This window comes from Cucurbita pepo, chromosome 4 (genome assembly GCF_057944985.1).
Source record: "Cucurbita pepo subsp. pepo isolate OVF chromosome 4, ASM5794498v1, whole genome shotgun sequence".
Taxonomy (NCBI): Eukaryota; Viridiplantae; Streptophyta; class Magnoliopsida; order Cucurbitales; family Cucurbitaceae; genus Cucurbita; species Cucurbita pepo.
In genome coordinates, this window is record NC_141801.1 from 8,333,378 (window position 1) to 8,356,327 (window position 22,950).

The 22,950-nt window shown below is 35.6% G+C and overlaps 4 protein-coding genes across 5 annotated transcripts; 3 read left to right on the forward strand and 1 right to left on the reverse strand.

Moving 5' to 3' along the window:
- Window positions 1-846: 846 nt before the first annotated feature.
- On the forward strand, window positions 847-3,287 carry LOC111793743 (cyclic dof factor 2). The gene is made up of 2 exons (XM_023675770.2): window positions 847-1,248; window positions 1,636-3,287. The coding sequence occupies exons 1-2, from the start codon at window positions 1,021-1,023 to the stop codon at window positions 2,872-2,874; spliced, it is 1,467 nt and encodes a 488-aa protein (XP_023531538.2). The 5' UTR covers window positions 847-1,020; the 3' UTR covers window positions 2,875-3,287.
- Window positions 3,288-9,111: 5,824 nt separating this feature from the next.
- On the forward strand, window positions 9,112-14,288 carry LOC111794099 (putative complex I intermediate-associated protein 30). Of its 2 annotated transcripts, XM_023676236.2 has the most exons (9): window positions 9,112-9,308; window positions 9,564-9,628; window positions 9,764-9,864; window positions 11,259-11,372; window positions 11,691-11,741; window positions 12,251-12,342; window positions 12,952-13,032; window positions 13,171-13,269; window positions 13,695-14,288. In XM_023676236.2, exons 3-9 carry the CDS (start codon window positions 9,813-9,815, stop codon window positions 13,881-13,883), a joined length of 678 nt encoding a protein of 225 aa, XP_023532004.1. In that variant the 5' UTR covers window positions 9,112-9,308; window positions 9,564-9,628; window positions 9,764-9,812; the 3' UTR covers window positions 13,884-14,288. The 2 variants fall into 2 exon arrangements, with proteins under 2 accessions (XP_023532004.1, XP_023532002.1); XM_023676234.2 differs by lacking the exon at window positions 9,564-9,628 and having other exon boundaries at window positions 9,113-9,308.
- Window positions 14,289-14,842: 554 nt separating this feature from the next.
- On the forward strand, window positions 14,843-19,709 carry EMB2744 (Pentatricopeptide repeat (PPR) superfamily protein). The gene has a single exon (XM_023673776.2). It carries the CDS (start codon window positions 15,240-15,242, stop codon window positions 17,373-17,375), a length of 2,136 nt encoding a protein of 711 aa, XP_023529544.2. The 5' UTR covers window positions 14,843-15,239; the 3' UTR covers window positions 17,376-19,709.
- A 508-nt stretch (window positions 19,710-20,217) lies between these two features.
- LOC111793862 (uncharacterized) lies at window positions 20,218-20,858 on the reverse strand. Its single transcript, XM_023675926.2, has one exon. The coding sequence runs from the start codon at window positions 20,767-20,769 to the stop codon at window positions 20,518-20,520; it is 252 nt and encodes an 83-aa protein (XP_023531694.1). The 5' UTR covers window positions 20,770-20,858; the 3' UTR covers window positions 20,218-20,517.
- Window positions 20,859-22,950: the final 2,092 nt, after the last annotated feature.

The following is a 22,950-nucleotide window of genomic DNA, read 5'->3' on the forward strand; positions in this document are numbered from 1 at the left end:
AACATGACTATGTCGACTAAAAAAAAGTTGAAATGCATCCATTAAAATTTTAAGGATATTTTTAAAATAAAATATTAATTATTTTCATAAATAGTAAAAATATTTTTTAGATTTTTTTTTAGACCAATCCCCAGTTAACAGTGAAGCTTCATACGGTTTTTCTCCACATCTTCACAGACATGTCTATTTTACCGAGCCTCTCTCCGAAATAGTGTCCAAATCGTTACGTCTTTCGTGCGGGTCGGAACTTACTCGACAAAGAATTTTGCTATCTAAGGACCGTTATAGTTACGACCGCTGTTCACCAGGGCTTTGGTCGTCGGCTCCCTTGTCATGAGGTCATCAACTTCCTTAGCTATTGTTCTCAAGAAATGACCAGTCTGGCCCATTCCTCGAAAGAAGTTCTTACCGGATCCCTATCCACCAAAATTTTGACTTTTAATTCTGACGAATAATCATTTAGTCCTACCCTTTCGAAATTGGTAAATGATTTAAACTATTTATAAAGATTAGTACGCAAGGAAGGTAGATATTAGGTAGAAAGTGAATAAATGCTGACTAGGATTTAAAGTCTCCGTCATCATTTTTGTTTTAAAAAAAAAAAAAAAAAAAAAGCAAAAGAAAAAGAAAAAGAATAAAATAAAATAAAATAAAAGAGGGATGAAAGAAAGATCTTTTCAAAGCCACAAACAAGCTTGTGGCTGAGAATCATTCACTAATACTGACGTGTCATTTTCTTTTTTAAATAACGAACCCTAATTCGCTAATACGCCGTCGTTCTGATCTTAATTCTTCCGATTATTAATTTTTTTTTAAAAAAAATAAAAATTGGAAAAAGGGAAAAAGCGGAGAGTTCTCCTAGTCGGATCGGATGTGAATTTTTCTCCACGCTGACTCTTCACTCGTGTCAGATCTCTCTCTCTCTCTCTCTCTCTCTTTTGGATTTGATTTCCAAATGGGAAAATAAAATTACAAAAATTAAATCGAGAGAAAAAAAAAAAAAAAAAAAACAGGACAGATATGTCGGAGCTGAAGGATCCGGCGATCAAGCTCTTTGGGAAGACGATTCCCTTGCCGGAGCCTTCTCCTGCCTCTCCTCTGCCGTCTTCTTTACCTATTGACGATAGCACTGCCACTGTTAATCACGACCGCGATTCTCCTTCTTCAACCGTCTCGCCGGAAGACAATATCGATGGTGATGATAACGACGACGACGACGACGACGGTGAAGATCTGGAGGCTGATAAGGTATGGAGTTGCTTCTAATCGATTTGTTTTTTTGTATTTTCAAATACCCATTTGCTGGTTCGATTCAATTAGATTTTGTTGACTTAATTCAATCCCTTCTCGGAAATTTAGGTTTCTTTTCTCCTTTGATTTTCCTGATTTGTGGGTTTTGTGGGTTCCTCTGTTTAAGTTGTTCTTGATTCTCGTGAAGATTTTGGATTCCTATTTCATACTCGATTTTGACCTATTTAGTGATGTGGGTACTCTTTCTTTTGCTGTAATTTCCATAATTGGCTATGTAGAATTGATGGTTTCAGAATTTGGGGTTTGATTACTGATATCTTTTAGGCTGGTTGCTTGATTTTGGTAATGTATGTTCATAAGGAAATTTGTGTTTTGGTGTATTAGGAGATTATAGGAGGGAAATCAAACGGAACTAATATGGAGGATCTTGATGGAGATGGAGATGAAAACTTGTCTAAAGTAGTTTGTGGTGAGGAAAGTAATCCCTCAAGTACTACCAAGAATGATGAACAGAATGAAACAAGTAACTCACAAGAGAAGACACTCAAGAAACCCGACAAGATACTTCCCTGCCCTCGTTGTAACAGCATGGATACCAAGTTCTGTTACTATAATAACTACAATGTTAATCAGCCACGCCACTTTTGTAAGAACTGTCAAAGGTATTGGACTGCTGGTGGGACGATGAGGAACGTTCCTGTGGGTGCAGGGCGTCGTAAGAACAAGAATTCTGCTTCTCATAACAGGCAGATTATTGTTTCGGAGGCGTTTCAGCATGCTCGAACTGATGTTTCTAATGTTATGAGTCATTCTAGTCTTAGGCCTAATGGGAATGTGTTGGCATTTGGTTCGGATACGCCTCTTTGTGAATCGATGACTTCGATTTTGAACATTGCTGATCAAACAAGACAGAATGGCAGTAGAAATGGATTTAAGAAACCTGAAGCTTTGAAAATTCCTGTGGCTTATGAGAATGGAGAGCATGATCATCATCAGTCTCAGGAATCTTGTGCTAATGAAGAAGCTAAAAGTGGAAGACAAGATCAAGTGATTCATGATTGTCAAGGCTTTTTACCTCAGATTCCATTCTTCCCTCCTGGGGCTCCTTGGCCTTACCCTTGGCATTCACCACAATGGAGCTCTCCTGTTCCTCCTCCTCCTAATTTCTATCCACCAGGCATTCCTGTGCCATTCTACCCGGCTGCTCCGTTTTGGGGTTGTACCGTTCCGAACCCCTGGACCCTCCCGTGGCTTCCGCAACCACCCTCACTGAGCCCCATTACTCCAAACTCTCCAACCTTGGGGAAACATTCAAGAGATGAGAATGTGAGCAAACAGAGTGATTCACGGGACGCTGCACAGGAAAAAGATAACAAAGCTGAGAGATGTCTTTGGATACCGAAAACACTGAGAATCGACGACCCTGGCGAGGCAGCGAAAAGCTCCATATGGGCAACTCTAGGAATTAAGAATGACAAAACTGATTCAGTTAGTGAAGGGCTTTTCAAAGCCTTTGAATCGAAGAAGGGCGACGAAAAGAATCACAAAACCGAATCTTCTCCAGTGTTGCAAGTCAATCCAGCTGCATTGTCGAGATCTATCAAATTCCACGAAAGCTCGTAAAAAGGATCCAAAAAGTCTGATCATCAAACGTTATTTGGACAACACAAGTTGAAACCAAGTTAGAACTTCTATGTGTTCATCACTCAGTTCCGAAACTGTATAAATCTTTCGACCCATCCCACAGCTTGAGTTCGGTAGCGGAACACGAAAATGAGTTGATTTTATGTTGTATTTGTAGTGTTGAAGAAGTAGGAGGCATTTTGTTTGTAGTCTGGAAGTTTGTCTGAATGATGATGTAAATAGATATACATATATATATATATATATATATATATATATGTAAATGTATGGGATGAAGGAAGAGTTAGTTAGTAGCAGAATTAAGTGAGGTGTAGTAGTAGTACAAATAATGACTAAATGCGTTCTTCAATAAATTCTTAGAAATCAATAATTGATCTTGCTTGTTATGGAAATTGTGGTTCTTATTATTATTATTTTTTTTATTGAAAATCGTTCTGACATGACAATATTTGTTAGCGGTGGACTTGTGTTGTTAAAGAGTTGAAAACCGTGCAAGATTGGAAAGCACCCTCGTTTTGTCATCCCTGCAACTTTTCAAGTTTTGTATTGAACGTATGGCATGACATAACTAGGACCTAAAATTCATCTGAGACTCTGTTCACACCCCTTTTTGTCTGAATAACGCTAGTAAAGAGTGCCTGTCAAGTTCAGAAAAAGGAACGGCTTCCCCTGACCATTAAAGGAAAGGCTCGATGAAGGGAGGGGAAGGAAAACGCTTTCGGAGATAAAAAACGGAGAAGGGTCGTCTTATCTAATGGGAACACGCTTTTTTTTTTCTTTGTCTCCTATAGATAAGTGTTGTTGAACTGTCATCACAAAAAAGCCAAGCACCTTTTTCTTTTTATCACTTGAAAAGTTATTGAAGAATCCAAACAAGTGGCACCAAAAGGCACAAATAAAGAAAGACAATGTTTAATTATGAATTTTGTACTTGTGGATCATTTATACATATTTAGTCTCTATCCTTCCAATTTTATTTTAATTTAATATTTTACGTGCTTGCGAGGTTAAGGATCGAAGAAAATTTTTCAAAGGGTTTTTCTCGATCGATAAAAAGGTAAATTAAGAAATGAGTTGCTGGGTTCTAACTTAAACATGTCACCAAAAGGTCGAGATTGAAATCTCAACCACATGTATTGTGGGTGATATTAAGTAAAGGTTAAATTACCGGTAGCTCTCTAAACTTTTTTTTTTTTTTTTAATTTTGTTAAAAACTAATTAATAATCTCTAAAAAAATTTATAATCTCTAAATTTTGTTTTATAAATTTTAAATTTATTTATGAACTTTCACGTTTAATGTCTTATTAGATACAGAATTGAATTGACTCGTGTTAGTTCGTGGGGATATTTTTTACTCTTAGAAGCAAAAAGTAAATAACTTGACCATGTCGTAGGAAATATAAAAAAAAAATATATCAAAATGTATCCATTTCGAATCATGATCCAAATTCTCGACTAAAACGAAGAACACGAAAAGATATTTAGAATTATTGGTGGACATTGGGTGTCTATGGTGGGCCCAAATCACGTGCTCAAATTTAATCACATTGCTTTTTATTTATTATGTGTGTTTTTATTTGTTTATTGATTTATTTATTTATTTATTTATTTGGTTTGGAACTCATCATTTTAACTCTAATATTCATTACATTATTTGTATGAAAGCTATGGATTGGTGAATGCCAACCCCTCATGTTTCTATCATATCATTCATCATTTTAACTCCCATATTCATTACATTATTTTGTTATTATTCAATTTTACCCTATACTTTTAATTTCATTAAATTCTTCGTTAAATTTTAATATAAGTTTCGATAACTTATACTCGAGCAGGTTGATTTGAAAAAAAATAAAATAAAAATTGTATGTTACATCGACTTTAGTGTGAAACATTAATTGACTCGGATTAGGAAGACCTTCCACTGAATGCCTCCTTTCTTGCCGTCAACGGAGAGTAAGCAAGCGACCTTGCTTGCATTATAAGGGGAGTAATTTTTCGAGTCTACAAAGCTTCGTAGTTCTCCCTCCCCCTTTGCCTCGCCATGGCATTAGATCCATAATGATTGGCGAGTCGGGAAATTCAAACTACTAACCACACACGAGGTTTGTGAATAAGTAATTGTCTGATAATGAGTAAGGAATGTTCGTTAGAGATTTTTGATGAATGTCAACTAAGTCTTGTAAATAAATTACTCCCGGTAGAAAATAGAGAAAAATGTAGTAAGTTTAGGTTTTGAATAAGAGGACAAAGTTGGACTTAAACTCAGTTTGAATCTTAGACCATATATATTAGTACACCTACGAGACCCCTAATTTACAAGTTACCGTGCAACAACTTTTCCACCTTGTTGCTTGCCGCTTGCAGGCTCGAAAATCTCTTTTTCGCCTCTTCTCCATGTCTCAATTATAAATGATTTGCTTCTTCTTATGTAACAATTACAAAGTTGGTCATATCAACAGTGTTATCATGATAAGATACCGAACATTAACCACACAAATGAGTAGAAATTTAATTAAAAATGTAAAAAGTTTAGGAGGTAATTGAATTAGCAAGGTTGGTAATTAATTTAATGAGTTAGGGAATAAACAATTTTATAAGATATAAAATTAAAGTGAATCCCAATGTGAGTTAGTGGTTGATGACTCTACATTCAATTATAAAAGTAAGTATGTTCACTTTGCCTGCAAAACCAAGAACACCCAAGTTGTTCATTTGGATTGGAGTTGTACTTTATTGAAAAACCCTAATTTTTTCGCCTTTACAAATACGTAGGTTAGATCTCACATCGATCGGAGAGGAAAACAGATCATTTTTTAAAAGTGTCTGGAAGCTTCTCTCTAACAAACGCATTTTATGATCGTGAGGCTGACGACGATACGTAATGAGTCAAAGCGGACAATATCTACTAGTGTTGAGCTTGAACTATTACAAATAGTATCAGAGTCTGACATCGGTTGGAGAGGAGAACAAAACATTCTTTATTAGACGCGTTTTATAACCTCTCCCTACCAAATGCGTTTTAAAATCGTGAGACTAACGATCTGGTGGTAACGAGCTTGGATTGTTATCTTGTATCTATTTGATTTTTAAATTTTAAATATTTTAAATTTGTATTAAATAAATCATTTGACTTTCTTAGATGTTATTTTTTAAAAATTTATGTCACTATTAAATACAAAATTTAAAATTTATACTTAAAAAAATTCCAAAATTCAAAACTCCCGAGAATCTAAGCGTTTTCTTATCTTATTATCAAATTTGAAATCATTACAATTGAGATTTTTTTTTAACATTATATATTTATTATATGTTATCTCTCGATTGGAGCTCACCTATCTTTTCCACTCAAATGATAAAGATGGTATGGATAAAGATCATGTGAAAATGAATACACTAATAGATTAATTCAAGAACGCAACTAAACAAATCTGTAATTGAACTAGTATTCGATGGATCAAGATGTTATTCCTTTCTTACAGTTTCGTTCGAACATTTGATGTTATGATAATGATATATATCTTAACAAATCAAACTAGGTTTAGTGTAGCGGGTACATACCTAATTTCAATCATTTAAAAAAAGAAATAGAAGATTTTGTTGGCTTATATTATTCTTTTATTTTAACTCCAGCTAATGCATAAATTATTAAAAAATTTAAATAATATGAAATTTGAAAAAAAAAAAAAGGTTTAATTAAACAAAGTCAACTTTGGTGGATTATTTAAGACCAAGTAATGAATTTGACTTAATTATAGAGTTCTTTTTATAATAATGAGCCCAAGAATAATGCCTTTTTGATACCATATTTGAAGCTTACTTTATTTTTTTAAATATCTAAATTAATAAAAATACTTATAACTCAATAATAAATTCAAAAAACAAAAATAGACAATTTAATGTGTGACTGTGGTGGTACAATTTGACGAGTAACTGTCACAATTTTATTTCACGAATACCTACATGTATTTCGTCCTATAAACATTTCAAAACAATATTTACGTGTAATTATAGATACAAACAAGATAATGCACGCATATCTAACTATCACTAAGAGAATTCAACACGAAAAGCATTTATCTCAATTCAAATAACAGTAACATGCTAACTCACTCCGAATTCTCCTTTTTTAAACTCAATTCTTCGTCCATTCGTACAAATATTCTAAATCAGTCTTAGTTTTAGTCTTATCCAAGTAATTCTAATTTAGACGTGAGAAAGATTATGAAAAATGATGCCGAAATAATGTGAACAAACCATATATTTAGTATAAAAAACAAAACTTTAGAAGGCCAAGTAAATGATTATGTTTTTAAGAAAGCATTCAAGTCTTCTCTTGCCTTCGGCTTATAAAAAAACTCCATAAAATAAAGCTCAGAAAGGCTGTATGCTATATATATATATATAATCTTGAACTCACATAAAACAAATCTGAAAACGGCGATTGAGTTGGAGATATCTTCAAAAACCCCATTTTTATAGCCTTTCATCCCTCGTTGCAGTTAAGTGGCAGCACTTACCTATTTTCTCTGCAACCAACAACGAAAGAGAGAACAAAAACCCAGTTTTTGTCTTCTTTCTTCATTGATTCATTGATTGATTCATTCATAAACTCGTAAATCTAAAACCGACCCATCTCCCAAAATCCCCTTAATTCAAATGGGTCGCTCTCCTTTTCTCTCAATTCTTCTTCTTTCTCTCTTAATCGCACCCTGTTTCACTAATGGTACATATTTCATTTTCCTCTGCTTTCTTCTTAAAAACCCCTGTTTTCTTCCCTTTTTGATGTTTTAATTTAATGGGTTTTTGGTTGTTTTGTGTAAATCTCAAGGATTTGGAGGCAAAATGAGGATGATGGAGGGTGTTGATACACAACATGACTCCAATGTTCAATTAAAGGTAATTAAAGAGGGTGCTTTTTTGGGGAATCTGAGGGATCTGAAAATGGTGTTTGATTTTAGGGTTGAAAAATTGCAGGAAAGTGGAGAAGAAATGAGGAGGAGGATGATGATGATGATGGAGACGATGGATTATTCAGATCCAGAACCAAACACCAACGTAAAAGGTGGAGGCTATGTTTCTCCTCCACCTCCTCCCCTTCGTGGATGAACTTTTTGATTCTGTTTATGTTTTTGTTCAGAGTTTTTTGTTTGGGAAAGTTAGGGAAAGAAAGCAGTTTGGTTGATATATATGTTAAATTGCCTGGTTTTTGTTTTGTTTTTGTATAGAGTTTTGTTTGTGGTTCCGATGTGGGATTCAATAATAAATGATGCATTTTGTTCAAGTTTTTCCTTTTCTGTTCCTTATTGTAAATAATGGGAAGAAATTATCTTAATGAAAGTTTTATGCACAACCTAAAACCAAATCAGAATTATTTTTTTGTTACATGATGATAAATGTTGTGTATTTTTGGAACTCGTAGCATCATGAGAACATCATGAGAATGAATTCTCATCTCTTCTAACCCGTAGCATCATGAGAACATCATGAGAATGAATTCTCATCTCTTCTAACCCGATGACGTTAGCATCTCACTTAGAGTCCTTTGGCAAACTTGCTCTAGTAAAACAAATCTTCATCCTACATCCAAATTGATATGAATATTAATATATGAGTTAAAAGATGAGTTTGAGTTCTTTATCTTATATGAATATATTTAGTCAAACTTAGTCTCTTCACCATCACAGCTTAACTTTATCTATTTCACTTATAAACCCATGATCATTCCCTAAATTAGTCGATGTGGGACTTCCATCATCCAACAAGTCGATGTGGGACTTCCATCATCCAACAAGTCGATGTGGGACTTCCATCATCCAACACCTGTAACCTCAAATTTAAAGAATTAAAGCTCTAATTCACTTCTACATTGGATTAAGTATAAAAATAATTGAGAAATTTAAGGAAAGCAATTGATTGAGAAGTTTTTTAATATACAACTAAAATTCATGTTTTTTTTTTTTTTTTTTTTTTTACTTATTTAATTAAAAATACTTTAAAATATTTTATTAATAATTAAAAAATAAAAAATATTTTAAAAATGTTAAATTAATTTTGAATAATGAAAGAAATATAAAACTAATGGATGTACTATATTTAAAAATACTATTTTTATAAGTAATATTAACACTTTGTTAACTTATATAAATTCTTATAAATTTTTTTCTAATTTTTTTTTTTAAAAGAAAATTAAAATTAAAAGTTTCTGGTTAAGGGGTTTAGGGAAAAGGAACTGCCTTGGTTTCAACTTCCAAGCGTCTTTCTTTCTCTAACTCGTTTCTCCGTCTCCGTTTCTTCGCTCTTCGCCTCTTCCGACACTCATCTCCTTCGAGTTTCAGTTAAAGCTCCAACCCTAGTGCGCCCCTAACTTCCTCCGCTACTTGATTCTTTGCTCTCCCCCCGAACTCGTGAGGTTGATGTTCTGATTTTGATATGTTTTATTTGATTTCTGCTCTATATACTCTCCTCCCTTCCCCTCCTCTATTTCTTTGATTTGAATCATGTTTTCGTATGCTGTATGAGTTACATTTGGATGTGGACAAACAATCGCAAATTTGGCAATGTTGCAATTATTTTGATTCATTCTTCAACTGATCTTCAGTTGTTTTTCTCATCAACTTTTTGATTCCTAAGAAAAAAAATAGCAACTGATATTTGGTATTCTTAGTAATCTTCTCATCACCAAAACGGAACTAGGGACGCTGGCTGGCTTTAATGAAATCTATTTCTACAGTTAAGACCGCCATTTTCTAGGGTTGGGTAGCCATAACTTTCAGTATATGTTTATAATTTAGTGTCATTTGTTTGTTTTGGAGGAAATTCTATTTTGTAATCTATGGATTTGTATCTTCTTTCATGGCTATTCAGGTCTGAAGTGCCTTCTCATTTGTTTTAAGAGCTTTAGTGTGTATGAAAGATGTCAAAATTGCGAGCACTCTGGCAAGCTTCTGTAAATTCAACAAAAAAAGGTTATTTTAACGACTATTATTTTATCTGCGAGCTTCAGAATTATCTGTATATGAATAATTATTCAGTCAGCTTAATACCTTCTTATTATGGTTATGGAATACTTCTAAGGAGTTTTGAGAAGATATTTTTCAAGTGACTTCCATTACCCCCGTCAAAGTTTTGCAATGGGGCCTCTGTTGAGTCATTAGCAGTCTTCTTTGAGAATCTCATCGGCTGGTTTGATTTTATAGATTTGGAATTGGAATAGTTTCACAAGGAATTATAGATTTGTTAGCCGTGCTTCTTGATGCTGAGTTTGAAGTTAAATGTGAGATTTTATATCGATTGGAGAGAGGAACGAGTGCCAGTGAGGATGCTAGGCCCTGAAGGGGGGTGGATTGTGCGATCCCACATCGATTGGAGAGGGTAACGAATGTCAGCGATGACGCTGGGCCTCGAAGGGGGTGGATTGTGAGATCCCATATCAGTTGGAGAGGGGAACAAAACATTCTTTAGAAGGGTGTGAAAACTTCTCCCTGGTATATGTTTTTTAAAAACCTTGAGGGGAAGCCCGAAAGGAAAAACCCAAAGAGGACAATATCTGCTAGCGGTGTGCATGAGCTGTTACAAATTGATCTTCGTCTCAGAACTCAAGCCACGGGAAAACTGATGGAAGACCCTCACTACTAGCTCTTTACCTGCTTAAAAACAGCTCTCCTTCGGGATAGAGAAAGAGATGACAGCCGTGGTGCATTGCCTCAGGACGTGGAGGTACTACTTGCTAGGAGTCTTTTTTAGTCTTATTTCCCTATTTATTACCTCTTTCTATCATCAGAGAAGAAAGCGTTTTAAGTGACCAGATATGGACAGAAAGCGGGGAATGAAAGACTTGAAAGGGAGTTTGTAATAGCCCAAACACTCTGCTAGTAGATATTGTCCTCTTTCGGCTTTCTCTTTCGGGCTTCCCCTCAAGATTTTTAAAACGTATCTGCTAGGGAGAGCTTTCCACACTCTTATAAAAAATGCTTCGTTCCCCTCTCCAATCGACGTGGGATCTCACATTAAAGATCCTTGAAGTTTCCATTGGGGTTTTCTAAGGAGTTATCAGATTTGACCAGCTGGATTTTTCTGTAGCTCCTCTATTTTAAGTCTTTTATATCTCCTATTTTGTTTTGGATGACATTCCTCGTTCGTTCTTTTGTTTTCATTTCCCTTTTTCTTTTCTTTTTGCTCTCTCACTCTGTATTGGAGTGTGAACCATTTGAACAATTTGTTCCTTCTTCATTTATCGATGAGAAGTTCGTATCATGTTAAAGAAAGTGTTACCTTCTCTAACCCCAAGTTGTATATGCTACCTGTATGATTGATGTCTATTTATGCCTTTTCTTTTGTTTTTTTGGATATCATATTATAGCTCTCGCTTGGAATGTTGAAGACTGGATACCACCTACTGAAAAATACATATTTAGTTTCAATGCAAAGCAAGAAGTTAAGAAGTGGCATTTATATTCGGATTCGGAGTATGGAGGTATGTGCATGTGTATGTTTATCCTTTAAGTATTTCTTTATATTGCTCCATAAGGGGGAAAAATAGACCTTTAGCATTCTGATTTGGTGTCAGTGCATTTTCACTTCTTTCCCCCCCATTTCAGGTTTTTTCATAATATTTTTTAAAAAGTGAAATAGGAATGCAAAACAGTTCAAGTCCCTTTATTAGCTACAATCCTTTTGTTTGCTCGATCTTCATCAATAACTTTTGACAAGGACATGTAGTAAGTTGTTTAAGGATCCATTTTATTAAACTCTGTAATAAAATATTTAGTTTTCTTCACTGGATTGTTTTCAGGAATGTCTACAGCATCTTTGGAGATCACTGAAACTGGAAATCAGCTACGAGGTATGTAGCAAATTGTATCTCTTCATTTAAATGCAACTTATAAGCTTGAAAGTTGTTGGTATTACTCTATGCTATACATTCTTTTATCTCTCCAAAACATATATTTCACAAATGCATTGTTTTCTCTCACGTTTTCATCATTAGAAAATGTACTTTTTTCCTAAAGCACTGTGTAAAGCTTTGTGAGGTCCGAATGTATGACATGCGATTGGAATGGTTTTTCTTAGCAAGTCTCATACTAAATTATAGGAAAAGTTATGTAGTTATGGACGACGGAAAAGCACGATGATTGTTGATGAGGTGCCATTACTAATTCTGTAGCAAGTTAGGGGAACACACTATTTACTCTCTAACTTAGGAGGCTGAAGAAATCTTGTAATAGCATAATCAGTTACTTGGTGTGGATTGATATTTTCTTTCTACTATATTCGTGCAAAACGACATGGCAAAATTATAACTTGCTCTATAGTCCGTCAAATGCATATGTATCAACCTTTTATTTATTATAGGAGTATTCTCTGGGAAGCTCTCCTTGGATGTAAATGAGAATTCAAGATGGAACATAAACAGGAGTGGTTTTTGTGGAATGCGCTCCAAAAAGGTGAAACATATTCTTGCTTGTTTTTAGATTTTTTTTAAAAATATTTGTTGTTGCTGTTGTTGTTATACTAGATTTGAATGTGTAACTGCTGACTTGCTGGGTTACAAGATTAATCAACCCTTTTACCTCAAAACATAACTGCTTGTCACCAGCTCTTGATATTTGGTTCTCTTACCTTACCTTACAACGTCATTTAGTTGATGACAAACTCCTTAAGAAGAATTGTATATCATGGTCTACAGATTGACAATCAAGATTCCTTAGACATTCCCTAAATGGCAAGAGTGTCATAAATGGTATGAAAATGCCTAGAAAGTCGGCACCTCTTAGCTTGTATTTGACATTCTGTCCATTCAATTGATTTTCTTTCATTGCATATGTATCACTGTTATTTTCTTTTGCTTTTAGTGCACCCATAGGTTATTTTCCCTCGAATCTCTGTTTTCCATATCTCCTTATATACTCCCCAAAGATAATTTAAGTGCAGCTTTTGAACCCCCTCATGCTAAATTTAAAAATGAATTTGTTCCTAAGAGGTTTCCATTATGTCAATAATATATTTTTTTCGTTCTTTGGCTAATTCTTGATCTTCTATGTTATCTACTTCAGTTTGATGGCTTCATTAATTTGGATTTGTATGATTCCATTGCGTTGAGGCTTAAAGGAGATGGAAGATGCTATATATCCACTGTAAGTTCGTTTTTCTTTTCTTTTTTCCCTCTAGGTAATGAGTGTAAAGGCAAGAAGATTTGATTGTATGTGCTTTGCCTACTATAGCCAACTGAAAATTTGAAGCATTTACATGAATATCTGTAAACTTCTCCACAGATTTATACTGAAAATTGGGTAAACTCACCAGGACAAGAGGAAGATAATTCATGGCAAGCATTTGTTCTAGCCCCTAAAGATGATTGGTATATTGCCAAGGCAAGTGGCCTTCCACATCTTGTAGCTTGCAAATTGTTTATATGGCTTACTGGCAATTACGGTATACTGTTATATGAATGCTCGAACTTTGAATCTTGGAAAGAACAAAACCTTAATAAAAATGTATGAACATTTTTACTTTTGATTTGGGTTTTTATGACGGTATTAATTAGCACCATAGCCTTAATTTAATTTTCTTCTTGTATATAGGAAGTATGTTATTTGAGTTCAACAAATATATAAAAGTAGATGATTCAAACTTTTGACCTTTTGGTCAAGGCTATGCACCTTAATCAGTTGAGTAATACTTGGGTTGATTCCATTGTTTTGCAAGGTTAGACTAAGATGATGGTGAATTGAACATTGTGATGTGGATGAGTTCAAGCTAACTAAAACTAACCATTCCGTTTTGTCTGAATTTTCAGATTCCTCTTGATCGATATTTACCAACATGGAGAGGGAATATAATAGATTCAGAGATGGAAATGAACCCATCTCGTATTGTAAGCATGTCTTTATCAGTGAATGCTGCTGCTGGCGTTCCAGGTGCAAGATCTGGCCCTGGTGACTTCAATCTGGAAATTGATTGGATCAAAGCCTTGAGAACTCAGTGAGTGAGTTGCTGTTTGGTACACTCTTTCATGCCGTTTTGTGCTTAAGAGTAACATAATTTGCACATCCAACGAAGAAAAAAAGAATCAATTTTGGAACCAAATTCTGCTCCACGCTTCTTCTGTTGTTTGAAGAAGAAGGTAGTTTAGAACATAAAAATACAGAGCCCAATCTGGATGTTTGTGCATTGAAGGTGCCATGTATGTTTCAAGGGAAGGGAAGACTACAAGATGGGCTTGACCTAAAGCTCTTATAGACACCTTATTTATTTATATATTGTGTGTACTTGGATTAGGCATGTATGGTTGGAGACCTGTGAAAATACAAAAATAAATGAACACCATGCTTTTTCTGCATGGTTCGATTCTCCAACCCTACATAAATGCTACATAGCAAAAATTTCAATATTTCTACACCATTTTCATCCTTTTTGTAAGTTTAGTGGGTGCTATCCATCAACAGTTTTCACATGTTTTCCCAAATTTGACACGAAAAAAAGGTTAGAAAACTTTATAGTAAACCTACTTTACCTATATCGAAATTGTATCAACGCCATCTTTTTCTAGCGGAGAAAAGTTGTTAGTATATCATATTAAGACCTTCAATCAAATCTTTTTGAATTTATAAGCATAGTCGATATTTTGAGGATCTAAAATCGTTTAGCTTATTCAACTAAAATTTTCTTTTGTTAAAAAAAAATTAAAAATTTAAGTTAAAAGTTTAAAAATACATGTAACGGTAATAAATCTTACTGTCGAACTTCATGAATACACATTTTATTAAAATATATTATGTCAACGATAAAGAATACAAGAAGTAAGTTTTGTGGAGAAAACTTAAGTTGAAAAATATGGTGTATTGAAGAAAACCGGTTTTTCCAACAGTGGGCATCGGTTGGACCGTTTGGTTTCTTTTTCATAAACCGAAAATCATTGGTTTACTATGTGCGAACCCACGCCAACGAACCGGGATTCAACCTCACCACAAATCGTTAGAACAGATAGATGGTTGCGGCTGCGAGGAGACGGCGAATCGTTGCTGGTAATTGCCGACTGATATTTTGGGGTTCATTCAAAAGATAAACACGGGCTGCCTAATGATATGGAGGTAGTAGACATCTTTTTGCTGGAATTTTTCTGTGCAATTTGTTAGCTGGGTATTCTTCGGTATGGCTTTCGGTTTATAAAAATCATTTACTTATTTATTTTTGTTCATTATACTTGGGAATTACTGCCTTCCACTGGTGTAGTTAGTAGGATTGAGCTTGTTCTGAGGATGAGCGGATGGATGGATTCTGCCAAAAAGCTTTGCATAACCTTAAAAGCAAACACTTCTAACTAGAAATTCAAAGCATTGCAATGGCTATGTTAAAGCTACCAGTACCAATTAGTAGCCTTGCTCCTGTCAAGTTCACGCCATTTCTATCTAAGTCCAATGAATTGGCTTCTCCTCTCCTGGACCCAATGAAGCTCTTGAAAGTGGCTGCAGATGCCAAAAACTTAAAATTTGGTAGAACAATCCATGCCCATTTGATCATTACCAATCGCCTCCCTGGAGACTGCAGGGTAAACCAAATTAATTCTCTTATTAATTTGTATGTGAAATGTGATGAACTATTCATTGCTCGGCAGATGTTCGATAGAATGTCGAAAAGAAATGTGGTTTCTTGGTGTGCTTTAATGGCTGGGTATATGCAAAATGGGAGTCCCTTGGTAGTTTTTGAGCTGTTCAAAAAGATGATAGTGAAGGATAATATTTTCCCCAATGAATATGTGATTGCCACTGTTATATCTTCTTGTCGTGATAGTCAAATGTATGTAGAGGGGAGGCAGTGCCATGGGTTTTCCTTAAAGTCTGGATTGGAGCTTCATCAATATGTTAAGAATGCACTTATTCAGATGTACTCTAAGTGTTCAGATGTAAGAGCAGCATTGAAGATATTAGATACTGTGCCAGGTTATGACGTATTTTGTTATAATTTGGTTCTAAATGGGCTTCTAGAGCATTCACATGTGAGAGAAGCTATAGAAGTTCTGAAGTTAATGATTGATGAAGGCACAAAATGGAATAACGCCACTTTTGTTACGATTTTTCGCATTTGTGCTAGTCTTAAAGATTTACAATTCGGTAAGCATGTTCATGCTCGAATGTTGAAAAGCGATATTGACTACGATGTTTATATCGGAAGTTCTATCATTGATATGTATGGGAAATGTGGTAATGTGTTGAGTGGAAGAGCCTTTTTTGATCAGTTGCAAAACCGAAATGTTGTTTCTTGGACAGCAATCATGGCAGCTTATTTCCAGAATGGATTCTTTGAAGAAGCATTAAATCTGTTTTCAAAGATGGAAATTGATCACATTCCTCCTAATGAATATACACTGGCTGTGTTGTTAAACTCTGCTGCAGGTTTGTCCGCACTAAGCCATGGTGATCAGTTACATGCTCGTGCCGAGAAATCAGGTCTCAAGGGCAATGTTATAGTAGGGAATGCCTTGATCGTAATGTATTCCAAGAGTGGGGACATTTTAGCAGCACAACGCGTGTTCTCAAATATGACGTGTTGTGATTCCATTACCTGGAATGCGATAATAACTGGTCACTCTCACCATTGTATCGGTAAGGAAGCGTTGAACATATTCCACGACATGTTGACTGCTCGAGAATGTCCAAATTATGTGACCTTTATTGGTGTTCTTTCTGCTTGTGCCCATTTAAGTTTGGTAGATGAAGGATTGTACTATTTTAATCATTTGATGAAACAATTTGGTATTGTTCCTGGGTTGGAACACTATACCTGCATTGTTGGACTTCTAAGTAGATCTGGACGACTTGATGAAGCTGAGAATTTTATGAGGTCGAATCCAATCAATTGGGACGTTGTTGCATGGCGCACCCTTCTCAATGCTTGTTATGTTCATAGAAATTATGATAAAGGGAAACAAATAGCAGAGTACTTACTACAGATGGATCATGAGGATGTAGGTTCTTATATTCTATTATCAAACATGCATGCGAGAGTTAGGAGATGGGACGGTGTCGTTAAGGTTCGAAAATTGATGAGAGAAAGAAATGTGAAGAAAGAACCTGGAGTGAGCTGGTTAGAAATAAGAAATATTGCCCATGTTTTTACATCCGAAGATAATAAACACCCCGAGTCGAGTCAGATTTATGAAATGGTAAGGGACTTGTTAACCAAGATTCGACCATTGGGGTACATTCCTGATATTGCTGGTGTTTTGCACGATATTGAGGATGAGCAAAAGCTCGACAATCTTAGCTATCATAGCGAGAAGCTTGCCGTAGCATATGGCCTGATGAAATCACCATCAGGTGCACCGATTCGGGTGATTAAGAACCTTAGGATGTGCGATGATTGTCACACTGCTATCAAACTTATTTCAAAGCTTGCAAATAGGACTATAATTGTTAGAGATGCCAACCGTTTCCATCATTTTCAAGATGGTTTTTGCTCGTGTGGAGATTATTGGTGAAATTTTCGATAAGTTTCTCAATGGCTTGAATGTTTTGATGATAAAACGTTTCAAGCCATGATTCTGTGGTAGCAGAGATATCAACATACTCTACTATTTCAGGCTGGTATTAGGCACACATGACACAAGTTGAGCCGACTAGGTCTGCACGTTGGGTATGTGAGTTGTCAATACCAGTTTTCTTATATTTTCATTTTTCTTAATATCTACCGATGTCATTTAATATTTCAATTGGTTTTATAACGACCCAAGTCCACCGCTAGTAGATATTGTCCTATTTGAGCTTTCCCTTTCGGACTTCTCTTCAAGGTTTATAAAACGCATCTTCTAGGGAGAGGTTTCCACACCCTTATAAAAAAATGTTTCGTTCTCCTCCCCAATCGATGTGGGATCTCACAATCTACCCTCTTTCAGGGCCCAACGTTTTCGCTGACTCTTGTTTCTTTCTCCAATCGATGTGGGATTCCCAATCCACCCCCCTTTGGGGCCTAGCGTCCTTATTGGCACACCGCCTCTTGTCCACCCCCTTCGAGGCTTAGCTTTCCTTGTCCCATCGCTCGATGTCTAGCTCTGATACCATTTGTAACGGCCCAAGCCCACCGCTAGCAGATATTGTCCTTTTAGGCTTTACCTTTCGGGCTTCCCCTCATAGTTTTTAAAATGCGTCTTCAAGGTAGAGGTTCCTACACCCTTATAAAGAATGCTTCGTTCTCCTCCCCAACCGATATAGGATCTCGTAGGTTTCTACTTTTCCCGTGGTTGAACATGTAGCTATTTGGTTGGGGTGACTCTAGACAACTTGATTAATTGGAAGATTACATCTCTGCCTACAGTCTATGGTGGGCTTGTATGGACTCCCTCCCACCAAAGAAATACTAAATTCTTACAACAGTGGCACGGCAGTTCAACCAAGAAAGGAAGTCCTTTGGGAGGAGGGTGATTATGGCTATGACTTGAATGGCTCATCCACTAAGAGACAAAAATGATAGATTGATCTCTGGATTTGCCTCCCTAAAAAGGCCGAAGATTGGCTGCTTGAGGCTGTGATGGGAACCTGTTTTAGAGGCAAAGCTAAGATCCTTGGGGCTGTGCGTTAAAGCTACTTTATGGTTAACTTGAAAGGAGCATAATCTTCTTTTGGTTATACAACGCTTGTTGGAATATTTTCTGCTCTCAAAGATTGCCAATGCTTCAAAGCTAAATCACTTCATTCATTCTAGCAGTGGGAGGAGGAATCCCTACATGAAACTGGAGAGAGGCTCAAAGAATGCTTGCGAAACTGCCTGAATCATGGTATTCAAATACAGAACTTATACAATGGTTGCCAACACTTGAACGGTTGCTTCAATTGAGGGGCACTTTTCTCCCAGACTTAAAAGTGTGTGGAAGCTCTCTCTAATAGATATATTTTAAAATCTCGAGGTGAAGCTCAAAAGGGAAAATCTAACGATAACAATATCTGCTAGTGATAGGCTTGTAATGACTAGTAATTTTTCTGAAATGCATGTGACTAACAAAGTATGCTGGAAGGGCTTATGATGGTATGTAGAGATAACTTTTACTTCTAGAAGCGAGGAATAAATAATGTGACTAATGTTGTAGGAGATGTAAGGGAATGTCTTGAGTGTCATCCAATCCCATCACATCCCAACAAGATCGAAAGTTCACTTTACACAAACTGTATTTCCCTTGCATTTTGGTTAAAAGGACACAACATTGACCTCTCCTTGCCTGACTGCTCAGTTCTGTCCTGTCCTATAAGCTCTGTAAAAAGCCTAACAATCATTTAATACATTGAACTGCTTTATTAGAACCACTCTCAATCCCACAAAATCTTCTCAAAATTTTAAACTTTTTGGAGTGTTTCAGTTTCCATTTCCCTTCATAAACTCCATTGGTCCTTCTCATGTCCACCAATCCTCTTCTTCTTCCTTCTTTCTCCCTTGCCTTTTCTTGCCAAAACCCTCTCTTTTTCTCTTAATTCTCTGCTTCTCATCATTTGACAGTTTCTGTTTATATGTATTTATGCTACTTTTCATCAAAGCTCTTGCATGTGGGAAGGAGGCTTCAAAGTAGTGCAGCCAAGGATGACTTGCCGGCAACCATTTAAATGAATGGGGCCTTCTTTATTTGGTCGGCAAGTCATCTCTGGCTATGTAACTTCCTCCTTCTTTCATGCTAGGTGTTTATTGATGAACATCATTCCCAAATTCATCCATTTGGTGAACGTTTTCTCTAACAACTGAAGCTCGCTTGTCTGTAGATATTGTCCTTTTTAAACTTTCAGATTTTTTTTCAAAGTAAAAAAAAAAAACGGGTGGAAAAGTTTACACTTACTTATAAATAATGCTTTAGTTCTCTTTTCTATCTAACAAGATCTCATAATACACCTTCCTTTCTTAGCATCCTCGTTGACACTCTTTACTTTCTCCAATCGATGTAAGACCCTCCAATCCATCCCTTTCGAGGCCTACCGTCCTTGCTAGCATACTTTGGGGCTTAGTCTCTTTGCTGACACATTGTTCAATGTCTAGCTCTATTACCATTTGTCTATTGATATTGTCTTCTTTGGGCTTTCTCTTTCGAATTTCGCGTCTACTTTGAATGAGTTTTTTACACTCTTTACACTCTTATAAACAATGCTCAGTTCTCTCTCACCAACGTGGGATCTCTGTTCTCTCTCACCAACGTGGGATCTCACCACCGTTTCTATTTGTTTGGTTAGATCATTTAGCTCATATTTTGTTTTCGGTTCATGATCTAACCAAACAATAGTTTATATTCGTTTGTACACTTAATTAGGGTCATGATACTATTGTGTAAACCAGAAAAGATTGATGACTTGTAAGGCTAAAAAACTCGAACATTTCTTCAAATACTAATACCCATTAAGTGCATATCCCTTTGATGAGATCCTCAATATTTTCTGACATAACAATTCAAACAAAGAAACTAATAGAAGCATCACATCAACTCATTAAAACCGCAAGATTCACATAGATTGACCAAATGATTATGGATCCATGGAGATCACTGAAAGATGATAACTTTATAGGCCTATACACACAAATTATTACCCAAATGAAAGAAGAAGAAGAAGAAGAAGAAGAAGAAGAAGAAGAAGAAGAAGAAGAAGAAGAAGCTAAATGGAGATGAAACCTTCATTGACAAGAAGACCAAAAACGAGAACGAGCAGGCCGGCTGTGATGCACTCAGTTGGAGAAACCCATGTCTGTGAATAAGCTGACAAAGTCAGGGCTGCGCCCACCAGACCTATCAGGAGAGAGCTCAGATTCTGATTCATCTTCTTCCTCTTCTTCTTCTTCTTCTTCTTCTTCTTCTTCTTCTTATTTAATGAAACTCTTGTCTTTACACACCTTCCTTTAGCCAACATCAAAAGTCAACTTTGTAGAAAGAGACAATGTGTGAACAATGGTTTGTTTAATCACAAATCATAAATGCTGTCCATAGGTTTACTATTACTATTATTGTTATTATTTATTTATCAATTGGCCTCACTTTTTTTTTTTTTTTCTCAACTCATTATGACTTGTTCTTCCATTCAATTCCGTTATGAAAATTATTTGTGGAGATCTTAAAACATGTCTACTAGAGAGAAATTTCCACAATTTTATAAAGAATGCTTCGTGACAAATAATATCAGAGCCAGACACCAGGCGGTATGCCAACGAAGACGCTGGGTCTCCAAGGGGGATGGATTGTGAGATCCCACATTAGTTCAATAGGAGAACGAAACATTTCTTATAAGGATATGGAAATTTGGTATCCATGTTTTAAATAATATTTAAAATTTTAGAGAGTAAATTAAAAAAATTTGATAGGCAGCCCATTTAATTATATGAAGGATGGTAAATCAATTGGCATGTGGTTGTGTTGGAGCTTTTTGTTTGGTAAGTTCTTAAATAACCTTTTTTGTACACATCAATTCCTTATTAAACCCTTTTTGTAGGCTATGGATTGCCAAACTTATGAATCTTTGTAACACAATTTGTGAAACACTTAATACTATGAGATTTCTATTTGACTTGTCTATTCATTTCTTTTATGCCTATGATAGTGTCACGGCCTAATTTTCATTATAATAGGGTGCTATTCAAATTTATTGCAAAGAGTTTCAGGATATTATTACAAATCAAAGTACAAATGACTCAAAAAAAAAAAAAAAAAAAAAGGACTGACGCTCCAGAATGACCCTTTCTATGACACACGACTCTCGAACACTCATCCACCTCGATCAACAACGTGCAAACACTTGAAAAAAAAAGTGAATATAAAAATACATAATAAACAACTCTCATCACATCCTTAACCTAGTAGGTATCCATGGGTTTTACTATGAATTATGGAAGTTCGAGCTTAGTTTCTATTACTATCTGAGTGTCTGGGTGCGTCAAAGTTATGAGTTGTTCACTAACTGCTCATAGCCCACTCTGAGTTTAGTGGAGGTGGTTCACCCTTTTCAGGGCATCGTGGTTCTGAGCAACAAGTCCCATCTCTAAGGTGAGCTACTCTTTGACTTAATATTGCTTTGCCTATGAAATAAGTTATGGCTTTTATAATTCAAGTTTATCTCTTATTCTGTTTCTATTCTTTCGTTAAGCTCTTTAAATATGAATCGGGTATTATAATTCTTGTCTTCACTCTTTTTAACTTCTATTTTCTTTTCAATTATGATCTAAGTTCTTTGTTGACGATTCAAATAGGTACATTATCTTAGGAGAAAGTCTCACCTAAATTAGTCATAGACATATGTTTTAATTGTGTAGGCTCTTAGAATCACTTAGAAAATAGTTGAGTAGATGCTAAACTCGACTTAAGATTGTAAGTGTTGATTAGGATAGGTTGCAAGCGCATTCAGATTGTATTATGCTCAACCATATAAAACTCGAAAGAGTGATTCGCAGGTGCATAGCACAACACTCGTTGAATGAGGTCTGATTCTAAAATGTAGACCGAGCTTCAAGAGCATTAAGTAACTAAATGGGGTTACAAGGAAGAACGTGGTAGGGTAAATAGACATCACTAATTAAGTTAAAAAGAGTCCAAAACATAGCTGAACCAACCCTAGAGTATAGAATGGGCTTCAAAAACATTAGGTGACTAAATGGGCTTGCAAGGAGGCACATGGGCCAAGTAGGGTGCACAGCTTGCTCAACTCCATTGCACCTTGTCACATGAGTTGAGGTATTGTAGTGGCTAAAATCTTAATTATTTGCGTTAAAGAATGCTATGCATGGGTCAATAGAATAAGTGCTAGATTGGAAAAAGTACTTCAAAATCGAACTTATCATGGTCGCTAATAGTCAGTCGCAAGACGCCTACATAAAACCTAAGGACACGTGACATTGCAAAAGCTAAACAATGTTCATTGGTCACCCACGAACAAATTCTTCCACGTTCGTTGGCATGATACATTTGATTGGTTCATGTCATGTTACATCAGTAATATTTCATAATTCTTTTGAATGATAATATAAATCCATGGTAGAGGAGATTAGTGACATAAACATATATTAATTACATTGACCAAAAATTTATATTTTCATATTAAACT

Excerpts from the sequence above, each read along its gene's own strand:
- LOC111793743 (XM_023675770.2), top strand. The coding sequence starts at position 1,021 with ATGTCGGAGCTGAAGGATCCGGCGATCAAGCTCTTTGGGAAGACGATT. Across the intron at positions 1,249-1,635 it reads AAGATCTGGAGGCTGATAAG|GAGATTATAGGAGGGAAATC; the intron begins GTATGGAGTTGC and ends TTGGTGTATTAG.
- LOC111794099 (XM_023676236.2), top strand. The coding sequence starts at position 9,813 with ATGTCAAAATTGCGAGCACTCTGGCAAGCTTCTGTAAATTCAACAAAA. Across the intron at positions 11,742-12,250 it reads AACTGGAAATCAGCTACGAG|GAGTATTCTCTGGGAAGCTC; the intron begins GTATGTAGCAAA and ends TATTTATTATAG. Across the intron at positions 12,343-12,951 it reads GTGGAATGCGCTCCAAAAAG|TTTGATGGCTTCATTAATTT; the intron begins GTGAAACATATT and ends TATCTACTTCAG.
- EMB2744 (XM_023673776.2), top strand. The coding sequence starts at position 15,240 with ATGGCTATGTTAAAGCTACCAGTACCAATTAGTAGCCTTGCTCCTGTC.
- LOC111793862 (XM_023675926.2), bottom strand. The coding sequence starts at position 20,769 with ATGTTGGCTAAAGGAAGGTGTGTAAAGACAAGAGTTTCATTAAATAAG.